Source organism: Heterodontus francisci, chromosome 7, assembly GCF_036365525.1.
Source record: "Heterodontus francisci isolate sHetFra1 chromosome 7, sHetFra1.hap1, whole genome shotgun sequence".
NCBI classification, from domain to species: domain Eukaryota; kingdom Metazoa; phylum Chordata; class Chondrichthyes; order Heterodontiformes; family Heterodontidae; genus Heterodontus; species Heterodontus francisci.
This window is the reverse complement of record NC_090377.1, coordinates 99911385-99937842: the sequence shown is the minus strand read 5'-3', so window position 1 is coordinate 99937842 and position 26458 is coordinate 99911385. Positions and strand designations below refer to the sequence as shown.

General features: G+C 43.5%; 1 protein-coding gene across 3 annotated transcripts in view; it reads right to left on the bottom strand.

The window, feature by feature from the left end:
* The window catches only part of LOC137372175 (SPATS2-like protein), a 210019-nt gene that overhangs the window by 100778 nt on the left and 82783 nt on the right, over nucleotides 1-26458 (bottom strand). For all 3 annotated transcript variants that reach the window (XM_068035723.1, XM_068035724.1, XM_068035722.1), the window contains exons 4-7: nucleotides 22771-22820; nucleotides 22427-22679; nucleotides 21028-21216; nucleotides 1878-2013 (exon numbers count right to left, since the gene is read on the bottom strand). In XM_068035723.1, the coding sequence (XP_067891824.1) occupies nucleotides 1878-2013; nucleotides 21028-21216; nucleotides 22427-22679; nucleotides 22771-22820 (628 nt within the window). The remainder of the gene's footprint in view (nucleotides 1-1877; nucleotides 2014-21027; nucleotides 21217-22426; nucleotides 22680-22770; nucleotides 22821-26458) is intronic.

Below are 26458 nucleotides of genomic sequence, written 5' to 3'. Positions count from 1 at the left end.
GCCTTGAAGAAAGCCCTGAGCCAAGTGGGGACAGACACAAAGTGCACTTTGGCTAGCCTAAGACTTCAAGAATACAACTTCAGTTGGAAGACCACAGAAACATCCAACCTCACAGACTGTCATAGAGTCATACAGCACTGAAACAGGCCCTTCGAGTCTGTGCCAACCAACAACCACCCAGTTATACTAATCCTACATTAATCCCATATTCTCTACCACATCCCCACCATTCTCCTACCACCTACCTACACTAGGGGCAATTTACAAGGCCAATTTACCTAGCAACCAGCAAGTCTTTGGCTGTGGGAGGAAACCGGAGCACCCAGCAGAAACCCACGCAGACACAGGGAGAACTTGCAAACTCCGCACAGGCAGTACCCAGAACCGAACCCAGGTCACTGGAGCTGTAAGGCTGCGGTGTTAACCACTGCGCCACCCTTGTGTATTTAATTTTTATTTATTCTGGACTTTAATTCAACCACAAAATCTACTTCACACAGGGTGCAAAATTGAGTGGGAGGTGGGGGGGCTGTTCCCGCCCCCACTATAATTTTACACGGGGTGGCAGCAGTGAGAAATGACCCGCCCGCCCCAGGCCAATCTAGGCCCTTAAGTGGCCAATTAACTGCCACTTAAGGGCCTCCTCTGCCCCCGTGGGTATTTTACTCTTGGTGGGTGGATGGCAAAGGCCCCAAGAACACCATCAGGTAAAACTTGGCGGCCTTCTTGTGGGCTGGAGAGGAGGGCCCTCCTGATCAGGCACCCTGTGCCCCATGGAGGGCCGCCCACGAAGCCCCAACCACTCCCACCGCACAACACTGCCCTTCCCCACCCACCAACTGACCTCCCATTACCTCGCCAGGGCCCAGCTGTTTGTCCCCGGCGATGCCCCAAAAACATACCTTCGTTCTGGGGCTGTCGTTCTCTTGCCGCTGTTGGCTAGGTGCAGTCCTAGCAGTGGCCACCACTCCTGGTGGTGCTGCTGGGACTGACAGCTGCTGGCCTGTTGATTGTCCGGCACCTCCAATAGGCGGGACTTCCTGCCTCAGAGGGGTGGAAAACCTGCCCAAAGCCAATTAAGGGCTTGGGGAGCGAAAAATCCTGGCATGGCTCCCAGGCCCAGTGGAGGTGGGCTCACCCCTGACTTTTCAGCCGGTGGGTTGGGCCTCCTGCTCAACGTAAAATTCCGGCCATTATGTTTCCATATCATGCATTGTAGTGAAATTGTATTAGATGATTTTTTTTTAATATCTTGAAGTGTACAATTAATAACATAAATGTGAACTGATCTTTTTGCCAAGTTTTCTCCTCTACCCTCATTTCATGAGGATGCTAACTTCTTGCACAGATGCCACTCCACAAATGCTGGCAACTCTCGAGTAGCCTTGGTAGTGAGTGTCAGTGGGCTATTGAACCATGGAGATGACCAAAGCCAAATCCCAGCTTATCCTATCCTGACATGAACACACACTGTTGCTCACAGGACAGTGAACAACAGTAGGCATCTGAGCTGAATTTCCCCCTCCCTATCATAGGGACACCAAAGTTGTTGAGCCTCCAATTACACAACAGCTGGGGTGCTCAAACTTGGGACTTGCATTCTTGATGTCTCAACAACTTAACTCGATCAACTTGCTGAGATCCTGGGGAGCTGACATGCAAACTCATGGATTACAATAGTATGATTATGCACTGCATTCCAGAAGCTGATAGTTTGGTGTTAAGAAAGTAACTACGTAATGCTCATTAACTACTAAATCTCCAGCTATAATATTGCAGCATTGAAAAAATATATTTTATGAAACAAATTCTTCACAAATGCCCTTTTAAAAATGTAAACCTTTCCTCTGCCACGTATTAAATTTAGAATCACTTACCAGGCCTGCAACTCTGCAAAGGTAGCCTTGACTTTCTTCACAGAAGCATCCATTTCCTCTTTGATCAGGAGTTGGTATCTGGCCAATGAGACAGTGCATCGCTGTAGGTCTTTCACCGATTTTTCAATGCTCGTACCTGTTTTGAGACACACAAACTTCAGTATCATCATTAGGTAGTTTAATAATATCTTGCCTATTTTGCAGCGTAATTATAAATTGTGTCCATAACCAGCTAATGTGACTATAATTCCAGTGAATGTAACTCTCCACATTGTCATTGGCCACCATTCTGAACAGGCACATAAACAGCCCTTTAACTCTCAGAGAAAATGCATCGATGTAAGTGAGAGCTTTTTTTAAATGAACAAAGCCATAGATCATAACTTTCATCAAGAGCAGATTTGTATTCAGAAGCAAGAGGACGGTTTTCTTATTCAGTCCATCAAAAATCTGCCCCCATTGAACTCATTTGCATGTCCAAGTAGTAGCCTCCCTGAAGTTAAACTTAATAATGGCCTTCAGATAAAATAGAATATTTCTATAGATGTTGGCCCATTTTTTTAAAAATGGTTTCACTCTGGCTTTAATTACCTATGCTTTATTTTACATACCAATGATATCGGCCCACAATGTAGTGTTAGGAGCAAAACAAAACATCAAAAATCCTCCTAGTAACAGTTTGTGCTGTTATTTAACTCAGAATATGACTTTGAAGTAAACTGAGCCTGGAGATGCCACTTTGTTTTGGTTATACTGAACCTTGTGACGGTTTACATACCATACTTGTTTGGATGGGCAGACACTGATCTGTAACAAACCATCCCATTGGTTCAATTAAAATCACAGAATGGAAGAATCAAAAATTATGTTTATTGACTCCACTAGACAAAAATGCAAAAGCACTTTCTCAACAGGTATTCAAAATTTAAAAACAAATCCAGTCCCCATTGACAAATTTAGATTTATTTGCGTTCATTTATTATTTCATACCCTCTCTTTTCTGTGGTCTGCCAGCATCATATGACCACCTGCCAGTAGAGAGTGTTTGAGGGAAGTCTGCTGTTTTACAAAGAAGGGCCAGGCCACTGTTCCAGGGTACAATGTGTGATAACTCAAATCAAATACACTACTCCACAGTTTTCAGTGCTACAAACTAACTCCAGGGGTTAAAATATCTTAAAACAGCAGCATTGCCAAGAATTTCTTGTTTGCAAACCAAACATCTCTGCAAGGCATTTTGAGGGTTTTTTCTAAAGTAATGATCTCCATATAAATTCCTGTAAGTTTTCACAATTACGGTTTGAAGCTGCTCAAAAAGACAATTATTATCTAAACTATTTAACAGACCCACATGGGTTTGGGCACTTTGTCACCCTCTCCAAATAGGTCCCCATTTACATTCTGGCTTTAGGCCCAAAATTCTTGTTCACAAGTTTCCTTTAGGCAAAGGAAAAAGAACAGTAAACAGTCAGAAGGATATTATCTGGGCTGCGTGCTGAGATTAAAAGTTAGCAGCTAATCTTCTGGTTTTGTATTCCCTTCAGTATTTTATAAAACACTTGGCCCTAGATTCTGCAGCTGCACTCTGGGTTTTGCATTATTTAGTAACAGCTATTTCTTTGGGGACGTTTTGATGTGAAAATCTTTGCTCAATGGGCTCTATAAAACTGATGGCTGCCTAGTCACATCTGGAGGTGGTCAGCAAAGTTTTGCAGCACAATCTGCGCTGAGATCATTGGGTGCAGTTTCCAGCAGTTATTGATTAGTATGGGCCAGGGTTCATAGCTGGGACTGCACTCTTATTTTCCAACAAATACAAAGTTTTATTCTCCCCACAAAACCCTGTTCACAAACTATACTTGACCTTCCTTTGATCTTCACCATTCAACCACTTACATAGAATTAATCGAATTTACAGCACAGAAACAGGCCATTTGGTCCAACTACTCTATGTCACTATTTATGCTCCACATGAGCCTCCACCAGGATTGTCAACGCTGGCTGGAGGCATTTGCTGGAGGTGTGATCACATGACATTCCAACTACATGACATCTGACCATGCAATGCCGAATCACATGACTTCTATAAATGTTATTGCATTTACCTTATAAAGTTTGGGGCCCCAGTAGTTCAGTATTTTTGCTTGTCGTTTCATGTCAGCAGCTGTCGTGCAACAAGTTCCAACTACTAGGAGGCCGTAATCAGCCGAAGAGGGGAAACCACGGGCAGGGAAGAGGGAAACCTTGGGTGGGGAAGAAGGGAAGCGGGGTGGGGGGGAGCATGGGAAAGAGGGAAATCTGGGGGGTAATGGGGAAGAAGGGGAAACCAGAGGTGGAGATTCCAAAGGTAGGGAATGATTTGGAGAGGGAAAACCAGATGTAGAAGGAATTTTGATTCCACCAGTAACAAATGGTAACTCACTTAAATTGAACTGATAACTCATAGTGAAGTGGTAACAGTCAAATTCCCCTCATAACCAATAATAATACAATGTCTCACCTGATAGTCTATCTGTAATTTGTAGTAATAGGCGTAATATCCGATTGTAGAATCAGATAATAGTTACAGCACAGAAGGAGGTCATTCAGCATGTCGTGAGCTACTCAGCTAGTCCCACTCCTCCGCCCTTTCCCCATACCCCTGCAAATACTTTTCTTTTCAGGTGCTTATTCTACCAGTAACTAGTAGTATTCTTATAACCTGTTGATATTTACCCTGAAACCATAGCCAGAATCCCACTACAGTAGTCAAGGTGTGGTCAGGTTCCAAAGTCTATGCCACTTTCAACAGGTCCAGTCTCTCTCTCTGTCTCCTTCGATTCTGGTTTGGGCTCAGGTTCTGTTTAAAGGTGACAACTCTGGACTGGGAGCCTCACTCAGAGCTGATCTGTACCTGGATTTCACACACCAAATCCGGACAGCACAGACAGACCTGAACAAAACTGAGAGATCACACAAAGGGCTGTGGCTCAGTGTTTGGGACACTTTTCACAGGCCGTACCACCCTAAACTCAGCCCAGTACCAACATTTCCAAACCATTCTATGGGCTCAGACTCAATTAAGGAGGATTTTCATAGAGTGATAGAAATACAGCACAAGAGGAGGTTATGCATTCCCGGGTACTAGTGCTCTCTCCTGTAACCCCATTACCCCCGCAATGAGTTTTCATATTCCTCCTTTTCAAATATATCCTATTTCCTTTGAAATGAACTTTTAGTCTGCACCTCAATGTGGTGATGTACCCCATAGTGTAATAATCCTCAGTTCAAGAACTTTCCTCCTTCCCACCTTTTGTTTCTTCCAGTGACAATCCTTGATTTCCATTCGATAGTTTCCCATTCAGCCTCCATCGGTAACAATCTTTTACTATCTGTCCACAGCAAGATCTCTGAGTTTCACACACCTCTTTATTGGCTGTTCTTCCCTCAGTGCCATTTCCACTCCCTTGCTGCTGTTCCTGGCTGAGTGGGAAACACTGGGCTCCACGCTCACCCCAATCCCACGGCCTACCCTCGCTTGAGCCCCAATCCCCCAAGCAGTTGTCCACTTCTCTCCCATGATCCCCTATCCCCTGGCTTTCTCAGTCGAAAGTTTGACAAGCTCTGTAGCGAGTCTGGTTGAGCACTCGAGCCATATGCGATCCGACCTGCACTCCTTTACTGTTGCCGTGGGCTCCATGCTGCGGAGTCTAAGCGAGAGGGGGAATGAGGAACCTGGACCTCTCTCTGGGTGTTCCTTTCCCTCAGGGAGACAGTCAGATGCCATCATTCAAACAGATGGAGGAGGAGCGTGTGCCAGCTGCCCCGGGTCCTTCCTCTCAGGACACCCCCTGGGAAAGCAGTGTCTCATCCCCCCCCACCCCGAACATGACCCCCTTACCTCCAGCAGGCGAGCACATGGGGTACAGTCAAGCACCATTGCTGCGGCTCCCCAGTAGGATGGAGCCATCAAGGCCTTGTTCCTCCAAGGGCAACCGCCACAGTCATCCACAGCAATGGGGCAGTGCACTGAGCAGACTGCCTCCACCTCAGTTGCTAATGTTGGGATAGCCGCTGGATGTAGTGGTAAAAAAAGAGAATTGAAACAGATCACAAAAGTGGCACGGCTGATGTACATATTGTGAGAATAGTTTCTCAATATGTATTTATTTCATTGAAAATTTGATCCACTCTTGTTAATGTTTTGCTTGGTTTCAGATGGATACAAAGATGTTCTTTGGAGGCCTGTGGCACGAATGCATTGATGTTGCAAAGCATCTCAGAAAATGTCCATTGTCTATTTCTCATTGAAATTTGAGCCTTCAATCTTCAATGATGGCTGTTTTCCTATTGATGATTATCAACTTTTTCCAATACTGTCACGCCTTACTTTTGTTTTAGTCATAGAATCATAGAGTCATTTCTGCGGTCATAACTTAACACTGCTTGCAGTGGTGTGTAGTCACATTCATCATAGCCCATAGATGATTTCAAACGCCACTCATACGAAAGTGCAGCAATGCTTCATTAAGATTGCAGAGATGAATAAGACATCATGCAAAAGGGAATTTCTGTGGGGAATTATTGTTTCTCCTCCCAATGTTCCTTGATGATGTAGCTTATTGTTAGCTGAAACATGCATAAATTAGGTTCTCCCTGATGTCCTTTGCATGTCTCTCCATTGCCCTCATATCAATGATGGCATCATTGTCATTGTTGTCCTCTGCCTCACCCTCTTCATAGTCATCCTCATCTGAGGACGACTGGTGTGCCTTCTGTTTCTCCACCTGCAGAGTGATGCCACATCTAATTGCAAGGTTGTGCAAGACACAGCGGACAACCATTATTCATGACACCCTCTGTGGCGCGTACTGAAAAGCCCCTCCAGACCGGTCAAGGCAACGGAATCACATTTTCAGCATGTGAATGGTGTGTTCAATGATGGTTCTGGTGGATACATGAGCAGCATTGTATCTCTCTTCAGACTTGCCCTGCTCCTGTATGCGCTCGATCAGTCCCACCCTTCCCTCCCCAAGTACCCTGCTCTGATCCTCCATGTAGCTCCCGCCCATGCCTTCGCCACCATCCCCTGAGAAGATTCTTCCTTGCTGGTGCCCAGCTTGGAGACAAACGTCCATTGCAATGCTGGCCTGGAGACAAACTTCCATTCCAATACTGGCCTTAGTTTTTCAGATGAATTCAGTAGAGAAGAGCACAGTCCTGAGACACAACTGCACAAATCTGACTGCTGCATGCCACAGTAAAATAATCATGAACCCGGTAGCACAGGAATATTGCTCGCCGTTCACTTAATCTGGCAGGTAGGACTGAATTGTAACTATGCGTAGGGTAATGAGTATTCATATTATTTAGCTGAATGCAAAGCTGCAATCCACCACCGCGCTGGGGGAAGCCCGGTATGCTGCAAACCCGCCATCAACTTAATTTCTCTAACATATCCTGCTGTTGGGAATCTGAAAAAACTCCTCACACCTAATATATCACCCCACACGTCACCAAATCCACCATGGGGAAGAGCATAAAATTCCCCCAATTATTTGGCCTGCAGATGTCTCAGCTTCACACTGACATCAATAATGTGGTATCACAGGTCATGCAAATCGAATTCTGACTAGCTTCCCAAGGCAACCTTGAGGGGAGAGCCAACTAACTCTTTGCACTGACTACTGATTAACTGTGCTTGGCGGAACTTTTCATTTGTTTTTTCCTTCCCTTTATTTCTTCTATTCACCTGAAATCGTTGACTATCTGCCAGAGTAGAGGTCCACAGAAATCAGGGTCCCCCCCAGTACCATGCCTGAGTGCTCACTATTCACATGCAAGCCTTTACAATGACGGTGTATTTGTACTTTAATGGCAGCCTCAGTGCAAAGCTTCTCACAGACGTTGCCGTTATAATGTAAATGTAGCCCAAATCCAGAGTCAGGGCCCAACCTGATGCCAGAGCCAAGGAATGAAAATTCCTGGTGGATTTGGTCTCACTCAGCTTCACTTCAATGTCTTGACACCTGATATATGCTCCACAAATTTGGCTGCAAAACCAAAACAACTTCGCAACCAGCACTAAACATGTCATCTAAATCCACTCGCAGATTTGGAAGGCTAATCAACCTGTGAAAGCATCATGATCGAGCCCGATCCTGTTTTCACCTGCCGTCCACACATGTGGCCAGTTTCCAGGATTTGGTGAATAGCAATCAAGGGTGGGAACCTTTGCCAATTTTGCACTCTCCAACTGCCACTCTTGCTGACAATAGAAAACACAGCGCAGGTCGTGGTTAGAATCCGATACCTTTCCTGGGCTGCAGAGCTAAGCCCTCAGGAGGTGTGAAATAATGAATGTTAAAGGTACCCAGGAAGGTTAACTGACAGCTTGCCAATATTTTTTGCCATCAGTTTTAACTGTTGGCAAAGAGTTGGCTGTGTTACTTTAAGGTACCTGCAGCGAGCTTGCTTATTTCAGTACTTGTCAATAAACATTCGTGCAGAAAATTCTCATTCAGTTTAGAACCTCCTGATGAACAGCAATCAGGCATAACAAGAGATGAGATGGAAATAAATATATATCTCTTCAAAATGCAAGAGACAGACAGACTGAATTAGCAAAACTTGAAGGATGAATGACAGCTTCCCGAGAGAAACAGCTGCTCAGTGCAAGCTGGAGCTTCACTTGCAGCTTTCAACATATATAGTGGGGTTTTATGGCTCCCAAAGGAACCTCACATCTTTTTGGAAACATTAAAATTATTCTTCATTTTTTAAGCAGATGTCCCTTCAGTTAATATTTCTAGTATGTCTTTAACCATTTAAACAGGAGGAGGAGGAGATTCCCTCACTGCAATCTCCCTCACTGCTTCATTGGTAGCTGAAAAGCAGGCTACCCCAGTCCACTTACTTTTTAATATGATAGCACCTGTTCCTTGATCTATGCAGTTGTTCACTTAGTTTCTCTCCATCCTCCTGTAAAGGGACATTTTGTACTTTAAAGCTGCTATATAAATGCAGGTTGCTGTTGGTGATGCTAATGGTAGATTAGGGTCACCAATATGCACAATACAGACTTAATGGAGTAAACATCCATAATAGGTTCTCAACAATGTGGAGTATTTAATCTAGGGTCAGGGCACCCTGGGCAAGTGCCATATCAGACATGCTAGAACACCTAGACAAGTGCTATGTCAGGTATGCTCTACCAGCTGCACCAGTACCATATCAGGTTTGCTATAACAAAAGGATCAATGCTATACCAGATGCACTCGAACACATGGGTTATTGTATTACCAGGATGTGCTTGAACACATCAATTCATTTTATCTTAATTCCAGAACCAGTGACTGACAAACTCAGTTAAAATTTTGGGAGCTCGATGATCAAAGATGCCATCCAAAATAGACCTGAATTAAAAACAGAATTAGAATCATAGAATGGTTACAGCACAGAAGGAGGCCATTCAGCCTGTCATGTCCATTCCAGCTCTCTGCAACAGCAACTCACCTAGTCCCACTCACCCACCCTTTCCGTGTGGCCCTGCAAATATTTTCCCTTTAGATGCTTTTGAAAGCCACGATTGAATCTGCCTCCACCATTCAGACAGTGCATTCCAGATCCTAATAACTCGCTGTAAAAAAAGCTTTTCCTCATGTCACCATTTGTTCTTTTGCCAATCACCTTAAACCAGTGCCCTCTGCTTCTCGACCCATCTGCCAATGAGAAAAGTTTCTCCCTATCTAATCTGTCCAGACCCCTCATGATTTTGAACACGCCTATCAAATCTCCTCTCAACCTTCTCTTCTCTGAGGAGAACAACCCCAGCTTTTCCAATCTATCCTCGTAACTGAAGTCCTTCACCCCTGGAAACATTCTCATGAATCTTTTATGCACCTTGTCTAATGCCTTCACATCGTTCCTAAAGTGTGGTTCCCAGAATTAGACACAATACTCCAGCTGAGGCCGAAATAGTGTTTTATAAAGATTCACCATAACTTCCTTGCCTTTGTACTCTATGCCTCTACTCATAAAGCCCAGGATCCTGTATGCCTTTTTAACCACATTCTTAACCTGACCTGCCACCTTCAATGACTTTTGCATATTAACCCCCAGATCTCTCTGTTTCTGCACCCACTTTGGAACTATACCCTTTGCTTTATATTGTCACTCCTTGTTCTTCCCACCTAAATGTAAAATTTCATATTTCTCTGTATTAGATCTCATCTGCCTTGTGTCTGCCCATTCCACCAGCCTGTCTATGTCCTCTTAAAGTCTATCACTCTCCTCCTCATAGTTCACAATATTTCCAAGTTTTGTGTCATCTGTAAATTTTGAAATTGTGCCCTGTACACCCAAGTCTAGGTCATTAATATGTATCAGGAAAAGCAGTGGTCCTAGTACAGATCTCTGGGGAACCTCAAAGTATACCTTCCTCAAGTCCAAAAAAATAACTATTCACCACTACTCTGTGTTTCCTGTCACTCAGCCAACTTTGTATCCGTGCAGCCATTGTCCCTTTTATTCCATGGGCTTCAATGTTGCTTGCAAACCTATTATTTGGAACTTTATTAAACACCTTTCAGAAGTCTATGTACACCACATCAACCACATTACCCTCATCAACCCTTTCTGTTACAACATCAAAAACTCAATCAAGTTAGTTAAACACAATTTGCATTTAACAAATCTGTGCTGGCTTTCCTTAATTAATCCACACTTGTCCAAGTGACTGTTACTTTTTGTCCCGGATTATCATTTATAAAAACGTTCCCACTACCAAGGTTAAACTTACTGCCCTGTAATTGTTGGGCTTATCCTTACATCCTTTTATGCAATTCTCCAGTCCTCTGGCACCACACCGCTATCTAAGGAGGATTGGAAGATTAAAGCCAGTGCCTCCGCAATTTCCACCATGTTACGATTTGGTGAGAAGGGGTCAAAGGGCTTCCCTCTTTTCCCTCTCTTCGTTTGACCACATCAGATTTATTTCTTTTTTAAGTGGATATATTTGCCAACTCAGCGAATGTTTACTTGTTTACATGCCATGATCCTAAAAAGAAACACTTGGACAGGTTTTCTTGAGTTTAACAAAGAAGGAAGTTAACTTCATTGTGCTTAAACCGATCTAAGTAAAAATAACAAAATATGCTCCAACTTTCACACTCACACATAAATATGTTACAAAGTGGGGAAGGAAGTTTGGTCAAATTAGAGTCCAGAGAAATAAAAAGGGTATACAGTCTGTGGAAGTTGGTGACTGAACTGGTTTCAGGCTGAATTCAGTGGTCCCGAGGCTTCCGGTTTGAAGACGTGGATGCTGATTCAGTGGTTCCCCGGAGACAGCAAGTGATTGAATTCCTTCGAAGGAGATCTCTGTCTGTTCTTTCTGGAAGGTTCTCTACTGTGTAGCTGAAGGAGATTTCTGTCTGTCTCTTTCTGAAAAGTTCTTTACCCACAATAATGCACCCATTAGGCTTAAGTCATTAAGCACAGTTCAATTAAACCAGTGAACACTACAGCCTGCAGCAAGGAATATGCCTCAGTACTTAGGGTCAGCAGACAGAGTTCGAAGCTTGCAAGGTTTGAGTGGCTCATCTTCATCAGTTTAATATTCAGGTTTCCAACTGGCAGATTAAAAAATCATCTTTCGACCTAGCACCTAGTTTTTGTGACAACTATTACTTCCCTCAGTATCCTCGGATGCATCCCGTCCACTCTTGGTGACTAATTAACTTTAAATACAGCCAGCCTTTCTAATACTTTCTCTTTATCAATTTTTAGCCCATTCAGTATTTCAATTGCCTCCTCTTTCACAACGACATTGGCAGAATCTTCTTTCTTGGTAAAGGCAGATGCAAAGTACTTTAGCCATGCCTCTGCCTGCGTGCATAGATCCCCTTTTTGGTCCATAATCAGCCCCACCCTTCCTCTAGCTACCCTTTTACTATTTATATGCCTATAGAAGACCTTTAGATTCCCTTTTATGTTAGCTGCTTGTCTCTTCTCATATCCTCGCTATGCCTCTCTTAATTCCTTTCTCATTTCACTCTGAGCTTTCCATATTCCGCTTTGTTCTCACTTGTATTATCAACCTGAGATCTGTCATATGCACCCTTTTTCTGTTTCTTTATGTTCTCTATATCTTTCATCATCTGCTTTGATGTCCTATATTTCCCCCTTGTGGGAATGTACCTTGACTGTAACTGAACCATCTCCTCTTTAAAGGCAGCCCATATTTCCATTACAGTTTTGCTTTCCAATATTTGTTTCCAATTTACCTGGGACAGATCTGTTCTCATCCCACTGAAATTGCCCTTGCTCCTTGTCCTTTTCCATGGCTAACCTAAACATTATGATACTATGATCACTGTCCCCTAAATGTTCCCTGACTGGCACTTGATCCAATAGACCCATCTCATTCCACCAGAATCAGATCCAGCAGTGCCTTCTTCCTCGTTTGGCTAGAAACATACTGATCAAGAAAATTCTCCTGAACAAACTTCAGAATCTCTTCCCCCTCTCAGCCCTTTACACTATGACTATCTCAGTTTATATTAGGATAATTAAAGTCCCCCATTATCACTGCTCTATAGTTTTTGCGCCTCTCTGTAACCTCCTTGCAAATTTGTTCCCCTATACCTTTCCCACTAGTTGGTGACCTATAGGATATACCCAGCAGTGTAATGATATCTCTATTGTTTCTTAGCTCTAACCAAATAGATTCTGTCCTTGACCCCTCTAGGACATTGTCTCTCTCCAGCACAAATATTCTCCTTAATTAATACTGCCTTCCCTCCACCTTTCTTTCCTTCCCTATCTTTCCTGAACACCTTGTTTTCAGCAACATTTAGTACCCAATCCTGCTCTTTCTTGAGCCAGGTCTCTGGCTTATGCACCAATGATAAATTATTATTTACAGAATCTGAAATAATGGAACTATACAATGGTGCCAGTGTGGAGGTAGTTTAGCTCAGGGCCTGTAAGAAGCTTTAAGGGAATGTTATATGAGATGAAATATCTAATTGGCTTTATTTTCAGGCCTGGACTAATAAACTGCTTCCCTGCCTGTTGACAATTAAGTTGGGTCTTCAAAGAAGAATCATCATATGAAAGAATTGCTTTGATTTGGGTGTTGAGAGCAGAATGCTTTCCCTATTCTGCAGTTCATTTGCTTCCACCATTTGCTTGCACATTGTGGTGGTCAGGTGGGATTCTGTGAATGGAAGGACATTCATATTTGTGTTTTCAAAGACTCAGTTAAAGGATTCTAAGACAGACTCTCAAGATTGTGGATGCTTTTATTATTTTCAAGACAGTAATGTGTAAGCCATGCATTTTATTGTTGACTATTTCGCATAAATCCCATTTGCTCTGTGTATGAATAATTTTTGTAATTAAATTCAATGACTAGTTTTGGCCCGAATGGTGGTATGGTCTGATAGCACGGTGTTTTCTACCATTTAGAGTGCACAGGAGCATGCAATGGCAGCTTGGCAATTTTCAATATCACGATATAAGGGTAAATGGCAATAATGTGGCAATGGGCTATTCCCATTTACTGGGTGCAAGTCCCAGATCACTGGAAACACCAGTCTGCATATGGAAACTGAAATTTACTGTGAAGAGAGTACAGAGAGTTGAGAGATGGCCTGAATTGTAACACCATGTATAAATATAATTTGTAACTACATGCTTACAGACTAATTTATTGAATAAAGGAATCTGATCTTATCCCGCCCGACATTATCATCACACATTACTAAAGTCAACATGATATGGTAAGGACCTGGTATCATTTTTTGACTGGTTAAATTAGTAGTAGTGGAATGCATTTCCACCTGCAATATCCATGCACACATGGTCTGGAATTACCTTTGGGTTTCTGCCAGACTCCCGTTGTAACCCTGGCCATTGACAATGGAGCTGGCTGAAAAACAGCAGTGACCCGGTTGTGCCAGGTCTCTGCTCTTTTTGGCATTTTTCTGCCTCCCAGGGAACCTGCACCTAGCCTTTACATGGCACGTGTCAGTGAGTGCGGAGCAGAGGGTGGCCCCAGTTCATTCAAGAACCAATATACTACTGGAAGCCGGTGCACTCCATGAGGTGAGCCATGCTGGCTTCCAAATTGGTGCAAATGGGAGCCAGCAGTAGGGTAGGTGGCTGGGCATGTTTTTAAAAACCATTTGTTGATCAGTTGCACATTATTGACTTGACACTGACCCCACAAACTCCAGTGTGGGATCAGTGCTGGAGGGCACCAATAGATGCTTTGCACTGTGTTTGCTTGTCCTGTAGGGACCTGACTCAAGAGACCTCAAAAAAGTGCAACATTGTAGAATCTAGGTGTTCTTGTGCATGAAACACAAAAGGTTAGCATACAGGTGCAGCAAGTAATTAAGAAGGTAAATGGAATTTTGGCCTTTATTGCTAGGAGGTTGGAGTTTAAAAATAGGGAAGTCTTGTTACAACTGTATAGGGTGTTGGTGAGGCCACACTCGGAGTACTGTGTACAGTTTTGGTCCCTGTATTTAAGAAATGATATACTGGCATTGGAGGCAGTTCAAAAGAGATTCACTAGGCTGATTCCTGGGATGAAGGGGTTGACTTATCAAGAACGGCTAAACAGGTTAGGCCTTTATTAATTAGAGTTTAGAAGAATGAGGGGAATCTTCTTGAAATGTACAAGATTCTGAGAGGGCTTGAAAGGGTAGATGTTGAGAAGATGTTTCCACTAGTGGAGGAATCACGAACTAGGGGACATAGTTACAGAATAAGGGGACACTCATTTAAAACTGAGATGTGAAGGAATTTCTTCTCTCAGAGGGTAGTGAATGTCTGGAATTCTCTACCCCAGAGAGTTGTGAAAGCTAGATCACTGAATGTATTTAAAGACGAGGCAGATAGATTTTTGAAATATCAGGGAGTTGAGGGCTGAGGAGCTGGCACGGAAGAGGAGTTGAGGTCTGGGGCAGATCAGCCATGATCTTATTGAATTGCGGGGCAGGCTTGAGGGGCTGAATGGCCTATTCCTGCTCCTATTTCTTATGTTCTTATGCTGTAATGTTCTTATGCTCTCCTCAAATGTTGAGATTGCTTGATGATGGAGACTATTCCTTTTAGATCTGTTCATATTTGTTTTTTCCCATGAAGTAGGGTCCAATTTACAGGCTCTGCGATTGACTTTCAGAATGTCTTTGTATCTAAGTTTGGGACATGCTATGGTGTGGGTTCCCATGCTCAGTTGGCTCTAGAATACTGCCTTTGGTATTCAGGAATCCTCCACACAAACCATATGGCTGATCCAGCGAAGCTGAGCTCTGATGAGCATGCTCTCGATAACAGCTATGCGGCACCTTGCAAGAACATCGGTGTTAGGGATTTAGTCCTGCTACTTGATGTTGCAGATAGATTTTAAGCAGCGAAGATGGAATGCATCTAGTTGCTTTATGTAACATTGGTAGGTTGTCCATGCCTCACAACCATAGAGAAGTGATGTCAGAAACACTAAAAAGCAAAATACTGCAGATGCTGGAAATCTGAAATAAAAACAAGAAATGCTGGAAATACTCAGCAGATCTGGCATCATCTGTGGAGAGAAGCAGAGTTAAAGTTTCAGGTCAGTGACCCTTCATCAGAACTGGCAAAGGTTATAAATGTAATAGGTTTTAAGCAAATAAAGCGGGGTGGGGCAAGAGATAACAAAAGGCAAGGTGTTGATAGGACAAGGTCACAGAGAATAACTGACCAGAAGGTCATGGAACAAAGGCAAACGGTATGGTAATGGTGTGATGAAAGACAAAGCGTTAGTGTAGAGAGGGTGTTAATGGACAGAACAATGAACAGCCCTGGCCCAAAGCACAAACATGACAAAAAACAGTGGGCAGGCACATGGTAAGAAAAGTGAATGATGAAAGAAACTAAAATAAAATAAAAGAAAAAGAAAAAGAAGAAAAAAAAAATTGAAAATAAAAAGGTGGGCGTCATACTCTGAAATTATTGAACTTAATGTTCAGTCTGGCAGGCTGTAGCGTGCCTAATCGGTAAATGTGAGAAACATGCTGTCTCCAAAGCCTGTGGGTGAGCCTGCCGAATGTTAAGCTTGCTTTTGCCATCAATGGGTAATTTAGTTATCCAACATGGTGTTGTTGAAGAGGATACCCCCAAGATAACAAAACTTCTGAACAAAGTTTAGGGGCGTATTGTTGATTGTGACTATAGAGTTTTGGAATTTGTGGCAGGTTGGTACCAGATCGCTGTCTTTTTCCGACTTATTGTAATGCTGAAGTGTTCTGAGGCTTGGGCAAAGTGGTGAACAAGCAGCTGGATGTCCTCCGGAGACTGTGCTATGAGAGCATAGACATTGGCAAACAAGAGTTCACTTAGTAGCTGTTCTTTGATCTTTATCAGAGCCTTGAGCCTTTGCAGATTGAAGAGGTTGATGTCTGTTGTGAGCTGAATGTGTACTCCTATGTCGAGATCTTTGAGTGCATACAAAGAGCATGGGCAAAAAGTAGATGGCAAACAGAACTGGAGCCATAGAGCAGCCTTGCTTGCTGCCATTGGTGACAGGAAAGGCATTGATAAAGCACCAATCTGCATCACACTGGCCATCATGCCATCATGAAATGAGCGGATGACTCTGATCATCTTTTTGGGGCAGTTATATTTATACAGCACCTCCCACAGGCCTTCATGGTTTACTGTGTCAAAGGCCTTGCTCAGGTTAACGACCACCATGTAGAGAATCTTGTTCTGTTCACGGGACTTTTCTTGAATTTGCAAGGATCATGTCGACTGTTTCGCATCCCACGAAAGCCAAATTGTGATTCTGCGTACTCCGAGTTCGGAACATGAGTGACAATCCTGTTGAGAATAACCCTTGCAAGAATTTTTCCCACTGTGAAGCAAAGTGAAATACCGCGATAATTGTCACAGATGGACTTGCTTCCCTTCTATTTGTACAGGTGAGTTATGGAAGCATCCTTGTAATCCTGGGGCACAATGACCCGCTTGAAGATTAAGCAGAAGAGGCTAGTGAGTTTCCTAACCATGTGAGCTCCTCCATACTTGAATACTTCTGGTGGAATGCCATTGGCTCCCAGAGACTTACCAACAGCCAATTGCTTTATGACCTTAGTGACATTGGCTTGAGATGGATCAAGAGCAAGCTCATCCAGAACACGATGCTGTGGAAGTGATTCAATGGTGTCATCACACATTGTGGATTTCTGGTTCCGGAGATTGTTAAAATGCTCTGAGAAAATCTCAGCCCTGTTCGTTAGGAGCTGATTGCTGTCTGCTGAGAGGATGGGTATTGTACCGTTGATTTTGGGGTCATAGACAGATTGGAGACCTTCATGGACAACCTTCAGGTTGTGCTTATCGGCAGCTTCCTGACACTCTGCAGCCTTGTTATCCCACTATCGGTTCTTCATCTCTCTTGGTTTGGCATGCAGTGTGTGATTTGCTTGATGATATCTGGATTTTCTTGTTGGTGATGTTTTTTGTCAGATATGTAGGATCTGTGAGCATTGTGCACATCATCTAGTAGCTTGGCTATATCTTCGTTGTTCTTGTCAAAACAATCTTGGTGCTTCTGTTTGACAAATCCAAGGATCTCAGATGCTGTGCCTGCGCCTACTTCCTCAAGATGAGACTGCTCCGCAAACCTTGTTTCACTTAAACGGCTACTTCAATATCGTACCTGCCTAACGATCTGGCTATGAGGGCTGTTCTATACTCTGGTCTTGTATTATTGTCTAAAAATGTTCTGACATTCCATGAGCCAAGTGTCATCTGGTAGTTAGTTGCCCTTTGAATTTGAATTTTCTTTATGTTTCAACTGCAGTGATTGGTGACCAGCCAGGAGTGGTGAGCTGGCAGGTGCAGGGAAGGAAGGCTGTGTTTCGGGTTTCCTTTTCTTCCCCTTCCCCAGATTGGGGAGAGCAGTGCTGTATCTAAAGAGGTTTGCTCTGCGCCTTGGGAGGATACGAGCTCCACATCTGCCCCGATCTGTGGAGAATGACCATCACCCTGAGGCTGCCTGTATTCAGGGTTATGACTGAAGACTGTCAATAGCATCCTCTACCTATCCCTGTCACCACTTCCCTATCTCCACAAGGCTTGGTTAGTCTGACAAGTTGGTTGATTTGATTGCTGAACAACCTGCATATTGATTATATTTAAGTGGGTGAGGTTTGTGCAGAACCGCTCTCACTCTCTCATCTGAGGCAGCTAATGCTGCACTGGTGTAACCTGTGCCACAAGCGCAGCAGCTGAAAATATGTAGGTTTAATTTTGGAGTTATCCTTCTCCTAGATGAGCTACTAAGAAAACTGGAGAACCTCACCTTTCCCTTTCTACATCATCATCCAGTCCATTAGCACTATCTGTGTTCTTCTGCACTGTCAGCCAACGAAGACGTTACTATTTGGCCCAAAGCTGGGGTTTAAAATCAGAGTTTTTCTTCTCCTCGGTAGGCTGGCAACCAAGGCTGATGAGCCCAACCTGCCTGGAGCTATCTGGTTTTGCAATGCCAGACACTCGCCCTCACACCTCTGCCCTCAGTTCTGAACAGGGATCGGCGCGTGAAGCCGAGCATTTGGAGTTTGACTGGGGGGAAGGGGGCGGGGTGCGGGTTGTGGGGGGGAATGAAAGGGTTAAGAAGGACTGGGATGGTAAAGAAAGTTAAGATTCTCTTCAATCACAAAAAAGTCCCATATGGTCAGCATCTTTCTCAAATATAATTATTGAAAAGCACAACAAATGAAAATACCCTAATAAATTGTAATAGTATTGTCTGCTGAGTGTAATACCTTCATTCTGCCTGGACCTGAAGATAATTAATTGAATAGCTGCAAAGTAACTGCCTCCATAATTTACAACAATGCATGAGAACAGCAGATTAATCATGTCTATAGCTCAGGAACATGCACGGGGAATGAGTGGGATGCACTGGGATGTACTGGACATGCTTCTATTAATTACATTGTCAAATTTAAAATTCTTGATTTGCCCATCTCCAACAGCTGCTGATTTATTATTTGTTGGGGAAAGGGTTGTCCTGACAACTGTCGGAGAGGAATTGCAGGGGAAAAAAGCATGATGGAACCTCATGTCCCATTAATCATCTTACTGACCCGAGAGTTGACTAACAGCTTTCTCCTTTCTTAATTCATTTTTCTTGACCCTATCTTGTCCATGTGATATCCCTGACCAAGAGGATAGTTATAAGATATGTGTTCAGGTATTAATCCATAGGGTTCTCTAGCTGTGTGCTGGTAAGCAGGCAGAAGCAGCTTCTGGTATCTGCCCAACAGTATTTCAGGTGAAGAACCTGGTTGACCCTGAATCTCTGGAGGTGGCAATTTGATTGAAATCCGGAATGAGTTAACAAGCTCCTCGGTCTGTGAGATCTGTGTATAGGGTTTATTGTTGGAATGATCAAAAGCAGCAAAAATGAGATAGACGGGTATGGCTACAACATCCTTAATCAGCACAGAAAGAGGTAAATTGCTAATATTGTGGTGCTAGAAAGAGAGGAAAAGTTTGAAATGTATCTCCAACTATACATGCCTTTATCCCACAAGGACACAAGACACAGTTACATAGAAATATGTAAAAGGTAAAAGACGGAAACAGGCCATTCAGCCCAACCAGACTGTGTCAGCACTTACCCTTCAAGTACAGTCAGAAGTTACAGCACTGATGTAAACTAACTGTGACATTTTAGCTTCAGTGAATTTTAAACAATTATAAAATACAGTTTCACTTAGTGTTAAAAGGGAGGAGGGGGCAACTGTCATATTGAAGCTGTAAAAAGGCCTTATGACATAGAATTATCAAATTGTTATAGCACAGAAGGAGGCCATTCAGCCTGTCGGTCCGTGCCAGCTCTCTGCAAGAACAACTCAGCTAGTCCCACACACCCACCCTTTCCCTGTAGCCCTGCAATTTTTTTCTCTTCAGATAAATATCCAATTCCCTTTGAAATCCATGGTTGAATCTGCCTCCACCACACTCTCAGGCAATACATTTCAGATTCCCAACCACATGCTGCATAAAAGTTTTCCCTCATGTCGCCTTTGATTCTCTTGCCATTCACCTTAAATTGGTGTCCTCTGGTTCTCAACCATTCCGCCAACGAGAATAAATTCTCCCTATCTACTCTGTCCAGACCCTTCATGATTTTTAACACTTCTATCAAATCTCCACTCAACCTTCTTTTCTCTAAGGAGAACAGCCCCAACTTCTCCAATCTATCCATGTAACTGAAGTCCCTCATCCCTGAAACCATTCTTGTAAATATTTTCTGCATCCTCTCTGATGCCTCCACATCCTTCCTAATGTGCAGGGCCCAGAACTGGATACAATATTCCAGCAGAGGCCGAACCATTGTTTTATAAAGGTTCACCATAACTTCCTTGCTTTTGTACTCTATGCCCCTATTTATAAAGCACAGCATCCCATATGCCTTTTTAACCACTTTCTCACCTGCCCTGCCACATTCAACATGTTGTGTACATATACCCCCAGGTCCCTCTGCTCCTGCACCCCACTTCAGATTTTTAACCTTTATTTTATATTGGCTCTCCTTGTTCTTCTGACTAAAATGTATCACTTCATATTTCTCTGCATTAAATTTCATCTGCCATATATCCGGCCATTCTACCAGCCTGTCTATATCCTCTTGAAGTCCATCACTATCCTCCTCACAGTTCAGAATACTTCAAAGTTTTGTGTTATCAGCAACTTTGAAATTGTGCCCTGCACACCCAAGTCTAGGTCATTAATATATATCAAGAAAAGCAGTGGTTCTAGTACTGACCCCTGGGGAACCTCTCTATATACTGTCCTCCAGTCTGAAAAATAACCTTTCCCCGCTACTCTGTTTTCTGTCCCTCAGCCAACTTCATACCCAAGCTGAAACTGACTCTTTTATTCCATGGGCTTCAACTTTGCTGACAAGCCTGTTATGTGGCGCCTCATCAAATGCCTTTTGGAAATCCATGCACACCACATCAAGTGCATTACCCTTATCAACCATCTCTGTTACCTCAGCAAAAACGTAACCAAGTCCAAGTTAGCTAAACATGATTTGCCCTTAACAAATCCGTGCTGGCTTTCCTTAATTAATCCACATTGCAAGACATTACCCTTTTACCTCTTTTCTTGTTTGATACGAGGTCTGCTGATGCTGTTGGCGACTGCAGAGCACTGGAATGGGAACCAGACAAAGCTCGTGGTTTTGATTTGTTTGTTGTCGGTCTGATGGTCTGACATTTTTGAGTATCTTGAATAGGCTGAGGTATTGACTCTAAAGGCAGCTTCTCCTCTTCAGGAGTGGCACCAACTGGAAAAAGGTTGAAAGTTAACAATTTTAATGCAGCTTTCCTAAACAGAGGTAGATTATAATATGTCCCAGTGTATATAAGATATGATACAATCACTACACACTCTGAGCCATATATTATCAGAAAAATCTAGTATCCATATATAATACACACATATACTTTAGTTGGTTGAAAACTGTAAAATTAACTGGCCATGTGCACTCCAAGAACTCCAAGAGGGTGGTGGAAAAGTGTAATTTATTTTACCTTTTTTTTAATGTTTTTTTTTGCTGTGACAGTTATTGCCACTCGATGTTGCAGCTGTACCAGTTTAATTCATGTGTTGCCAGTTCCAGAAAGGTTCTTGAGTCATCTATATTTGAATCTGTATATATCACTCACCCAAACATTTGGGAATTTCAGATGTGATATTATACATGAACAGTTAAGGTAAAAGTAGCATGTTAATTCTTTAAAAAAGAATCCATTCTTGTACAAATGCAACAAAGGCCAGTGCCTTGGTACAGTTTGCCGGAGCTCCAGCAGGCTATGCCATGGGAATGGTGGGTTCAGAGTTCCTGGCATATTGCTGTGGCGAAAACACTGCACAATGATCATCTTTTTTATAATTGGAGGGAAGAGACAGCTGAATCTGTGACGAGTGCTTAGTGAGAACTTACAGAACACAAGCAGTTCTAGAGTGACAGGGGCTGAAATTAGTCCTGGGAAATCGCGTCAAATGAGTGAAAACAAGTTAGCACAGCAGCTCATCTCACAATTTACTTGATTGTTTTTTCCATTGACTTCAAGGAAACAGAAAATTTAGCAGACTGTGAAACCAGCTGCCGATTCGTTATCGCTCATTTTATGCTACCGCCCAAAACCAATTTCAACCCCATAGTGTCCTGTTCAGAACACAGTGTATCACAGAAAAAAAAGGTCTTCATTTCTACTGGAAACTTTGATAAAAATTAGCACTAAATGATAACCCACCATCTTCATTCAATTCTAACTTTACTATAACTGGGCTATATACTTTACAATGGTAGGAATAGAGCATTGGCTGACTGAACGAACTGCACATCCTCAGCAGTATAAGTGTTTTTTTATAAATCACACCTGAAATGTTAACAAATCTTTTTTCTCAGATGCTGTCCAACATTTTCTACTTTTATTTTATTTTGTATTCTCTTGTTACCTTTAACAGAGAAGACAATGTTGGGAGCTGACCTGTTTTTTCAGTTGCTTGCAGCTGATGTAACTCCAGGCTTACTGCTGCCTTCTCATCGTTGGAAACAGTCTCCATCCTCTCACTGAGGGAGTCGACTGAAGAGTCATCATTTGGAGAGCCATTAGCATGGTAGCCGTTCAAACCACCTTTGGATAGGGGGAGATCTGGATTTTCTTTCAGTCTGTCAGGCCTCTCCTCTTCCTTCACCTGATCATTTGACTGTTTTGGTTTCCTTTTTCTTTTCTTATTGTGCTAGGTGAAATAATTGTTAGATTACTCATATTGACAACAAAATAATACAATTTAGCACTGCATGTTTGAAAATGAGGCTTCTCAATCTTACCTTCTTTTTACCTGGCACATTCCATTCTTTCAAAACTTCTGATGCAGTACCTGATAAAGAACAGGAAAGAAAGCATCAAAAAGGGAACTTCAATGTTATCTAATGAGAGCTTCCTTTAAGAATGAACTAAAATTACCAGTATTGTGTGTGGAACAGGATTTGAATAAGATGAAAGAGAAGACATTCCTTTTACAGAATCCCTATCTCCTTGTTATTCAGCAGTAGTCATTTTAACATATTGGCGAGGAATTCCTTGGAGCTGTTCTCATTCTGCTGCTGTAACTTTGCTGGAGTGCAGTGAAAATCCTGTTTCCTCATTTCAACGGAGTCTCTGCTGCATTTCTGGCACCGTTACAGTGGTGGAAGCAGAGCTCATGCTCAAGGGATATTGAGGATTGGATAAGGAAAAAAAAGGAGGCTTATGGCAGATTCAGAGTACTAAAACAGCGGATGCCTTAGAGGAGTATAGAAAGTGTAGGGGGGGTACTTAAAAAAGTAATTAGGAGAGGGCAGAGGGGGCATGTAAAAACACTGGCGGGCAAGATAAAGGAAAATCCCAAGGCGTTTTATAAGTATATTAAGAGCAAGAGGATAACCAGGGAAAGAGTAGGGCCCATTGGGGACCAAAGTGGCAATCTGTGTGTGGAGTCAGAGGACATCGGTGAGGTTTTAAATGATTACTTTTCAGCTGTGTTCACTATGGAGAAGGACGATGTAGGTGTAGAGATCAGGGAGGGGGAATGTGATATACTTGAACAAATTAGCATTGAAAGGGAGGAAGTATTAGCTGTTTTAGCAGGCTTAAAAGTGGATAAATCCCCAGGCCCAGATGAGATGTATCCCAGGCTGTTATGTGAGGCAAGGGAGGAGATAGCAGGGGCTCTGACACAAATTTTCAAATCCCTTCTGGCCACAGGAGAGGTACCAGAAGTTTGGAGGACAGCTAATGTGGTACCATTATTCAAGAAGGGTAGCAGGGATAAACCAGGTAATTACAGGCCAGTGAGTCTAACATCAGTGGTAGGGAAACTATTGGAAAAAATTCTGAGTGACAGGATTAATCTCCACTTGGACAGGCAGGGATTAATCAGGGATAGTCGGCATGGCTTTGTCAGGGAGAGATCGTATCTAACAAACTTGATTGAATTTTTCGAAGAGGTGACTAGATGTGTAGATGCGGGTAAAGCAGTTGGTGTAGTCTACACAGAGTTCAGTAAGCCTTATGATAAGGTCCCACACGGGAGATTGGTTATGAAGGTAAGAGCCCATGGGATCCAGGGCAATTTGGCAAATTGAATCCAAAATTGGCTTAGTGGCAGGAGGCAGAGGGTGATGGTCGAGGGTTGTTTTTGTGATTGGAAGCCTGTGACCAGTGGTGTACCGCATGGATCGGTGCTGGGACCCTTGCTGTTTGTAGTGTACATTAATGATTTAGACGTGAATACAGGAGGTATGATCAGTAAATTCGCAGATGACACGAAAATTACTGGTGTCGTTAATAGTGAGTAGGAAAGCCTTAGATTACAGGACGATATAGATAGGCTGGTCAGATAGTCGGAGCAGTGGCAAATGGAATTTAATCCTGAGAAGTGTGAGGTGATGCATTTTGGGAGGACGAACAAGGCAAAGGAATATACAATGGATGGTAGGACCCTAGGAGGTACAGAAGGTCAGATGGACCTTAGTGTACTTGTCCATAGATCACTGAAGGCAGCAGCATAGATAGATAAGTTGGTTAGGAAGGCATATGGGATACTCACCTTTATTAGCCGAGGCATAGAATATAAGAACAGGGAGGTTATGATGGAGCTGTATAAAACGCTAGTTAGGCCACAGTTGGAGTACTGTGTACAGTTCTGGGCACCACACTAGATGACGGATGTGATTGCATTGGAGAGGGTGCAGAGGAGATTCACCAGGATGTTGCCTGGGCTGGAGCATTTCAGCTACGAAGAGAGACTGGATAGGCTATGGTTGTTTTCCTTAGAGTAGAGAAGGCTGAGGGGGGACCTGATTGATGTATACAAAATTATGAGGGGCATTGATAGAATAGATTGGAAGAAACATTTTCCCTTAGCAGAGGGGTCAATAACCAGGGGACATAGATTTAAGATAAGGGGCAGGAGGTTTAGAGGGGATTTGAAGAAAAACTTTTTCACCCAGAGGGTGGTTAGAATCTGGAACACACTGCCTGAAGTGGTGGTAGAGGCAGGAACCCTCACAACATTTAAGAAGTATTTAGATGAGCACTTGAAGCGCCATAGCATACAAGGCTACGGGCCAAGTGCTGGAAAATGGGATGAGAACAGATATGTTCCTCCTGCAGAATGTGGGAGGTAAGGGTCGCCAAGAGTGTCCCTGCTGACTGCATCTGTGGGAAGTGCACCCAACTCCAGCTCCTCGAGAACCGCGTTAGGGAACTGGAGCTGGAGCTGGATGAACTTCGGATCATTTGGGAGGCGGAGGAGGTTATTGAGAGGAGTTATGGGGAGGTAGTCACACCTCAGGTAAAAGAAGTAGGTAGATGGGTTACCATCAGGGGAAGGAGAGGGAACCAGCAGGCAGTGCAGGGATCTCCTGTGGCCGTTTCCCTCAACAACAGGTATACCGTTTTGGATACTGTTGCGGGGGACGACTTACCAGGGGTAAGCAATGGGGTACAGATATCTGGCACAGAGTCTGTCCCTGTTGCTCAGAAGGGAAGGGGGAAGAGGAGCAGAACATTAGTCATTGGGGACTCCATAGTTAGGGGAACAGATGGGAGGTTCTGTGGGAACGAGAGAGACTCACGGTTGGTATGTTGCCTCCCAGGTGCCAGGGTTCGTGATGTCTCGGATCGTGTTTTTGGGATCCTTAAGGGGGAGGGGGAGCAGCCCCAAGTCGTGGTCCACATAGGCACCAACGACATAGGTAGGAAGAGAGATGGGGATTTAAGACAGAAATTCAGGGAGCTAGGGTGGAAGCTTAGAGCGAGAACAAACAGAGTTGTTATCTCTGGGTTGTTGCCCGTGCCACGTGATAGCGAAGCGAGGAATAGGGAGAGAGAGGAGTTGAACACGTGGCTGCAGGGATGGTGCAGGAGGGAGGGTTTTGGTTTCCTGGATAATTGGGGCTCTTTCTGGGGTAGGTGGGACCTCTACAAACAGGATGGTCTTCACCTGAACCAGAGGGGTACCAATATCCTGGGGGGGGAGATTTGCTAGTGCTCTTCAGGGGGGTTTAAACTAATTCAGCAGGGGAATGGGAACCTAAATTGTAGCGCCAGTGTACAGGATGTTGAGAGTAGTGAGGTCAGGGATATGGTTACAAGGACGCAAGAGGGCACTGGCAAGCAAGAACCTGGTTTAAAGTGTGTCTACTTCAACGCCAGGAGCATCCGGAATAAGGTGGGTGAGCTTGCAGCATGGGTTGGTACCTGGGATCTCGATGTAGTGGCCATTTCGGAGACATGGGTAGAGCAGGGGCAGGAATGGATGTTGCAGATTCCGGGATTTAGATGTTTCAGTAAGAACAGAGAAGATGGTAAAAGAGGGGGGGGTGTGGCATTGTTAATCAAGGAGAGTATTACAGCGACAGAAAGGACGTTTGAGGACTCGTCTACTGAGGTAGTATGGGCCAAGGTTAGAAACAGGAGAGGTGAGGTTACCCTGTTGGGAGTCTTTTATAGACCTCCGAATAGTTCCAGAGA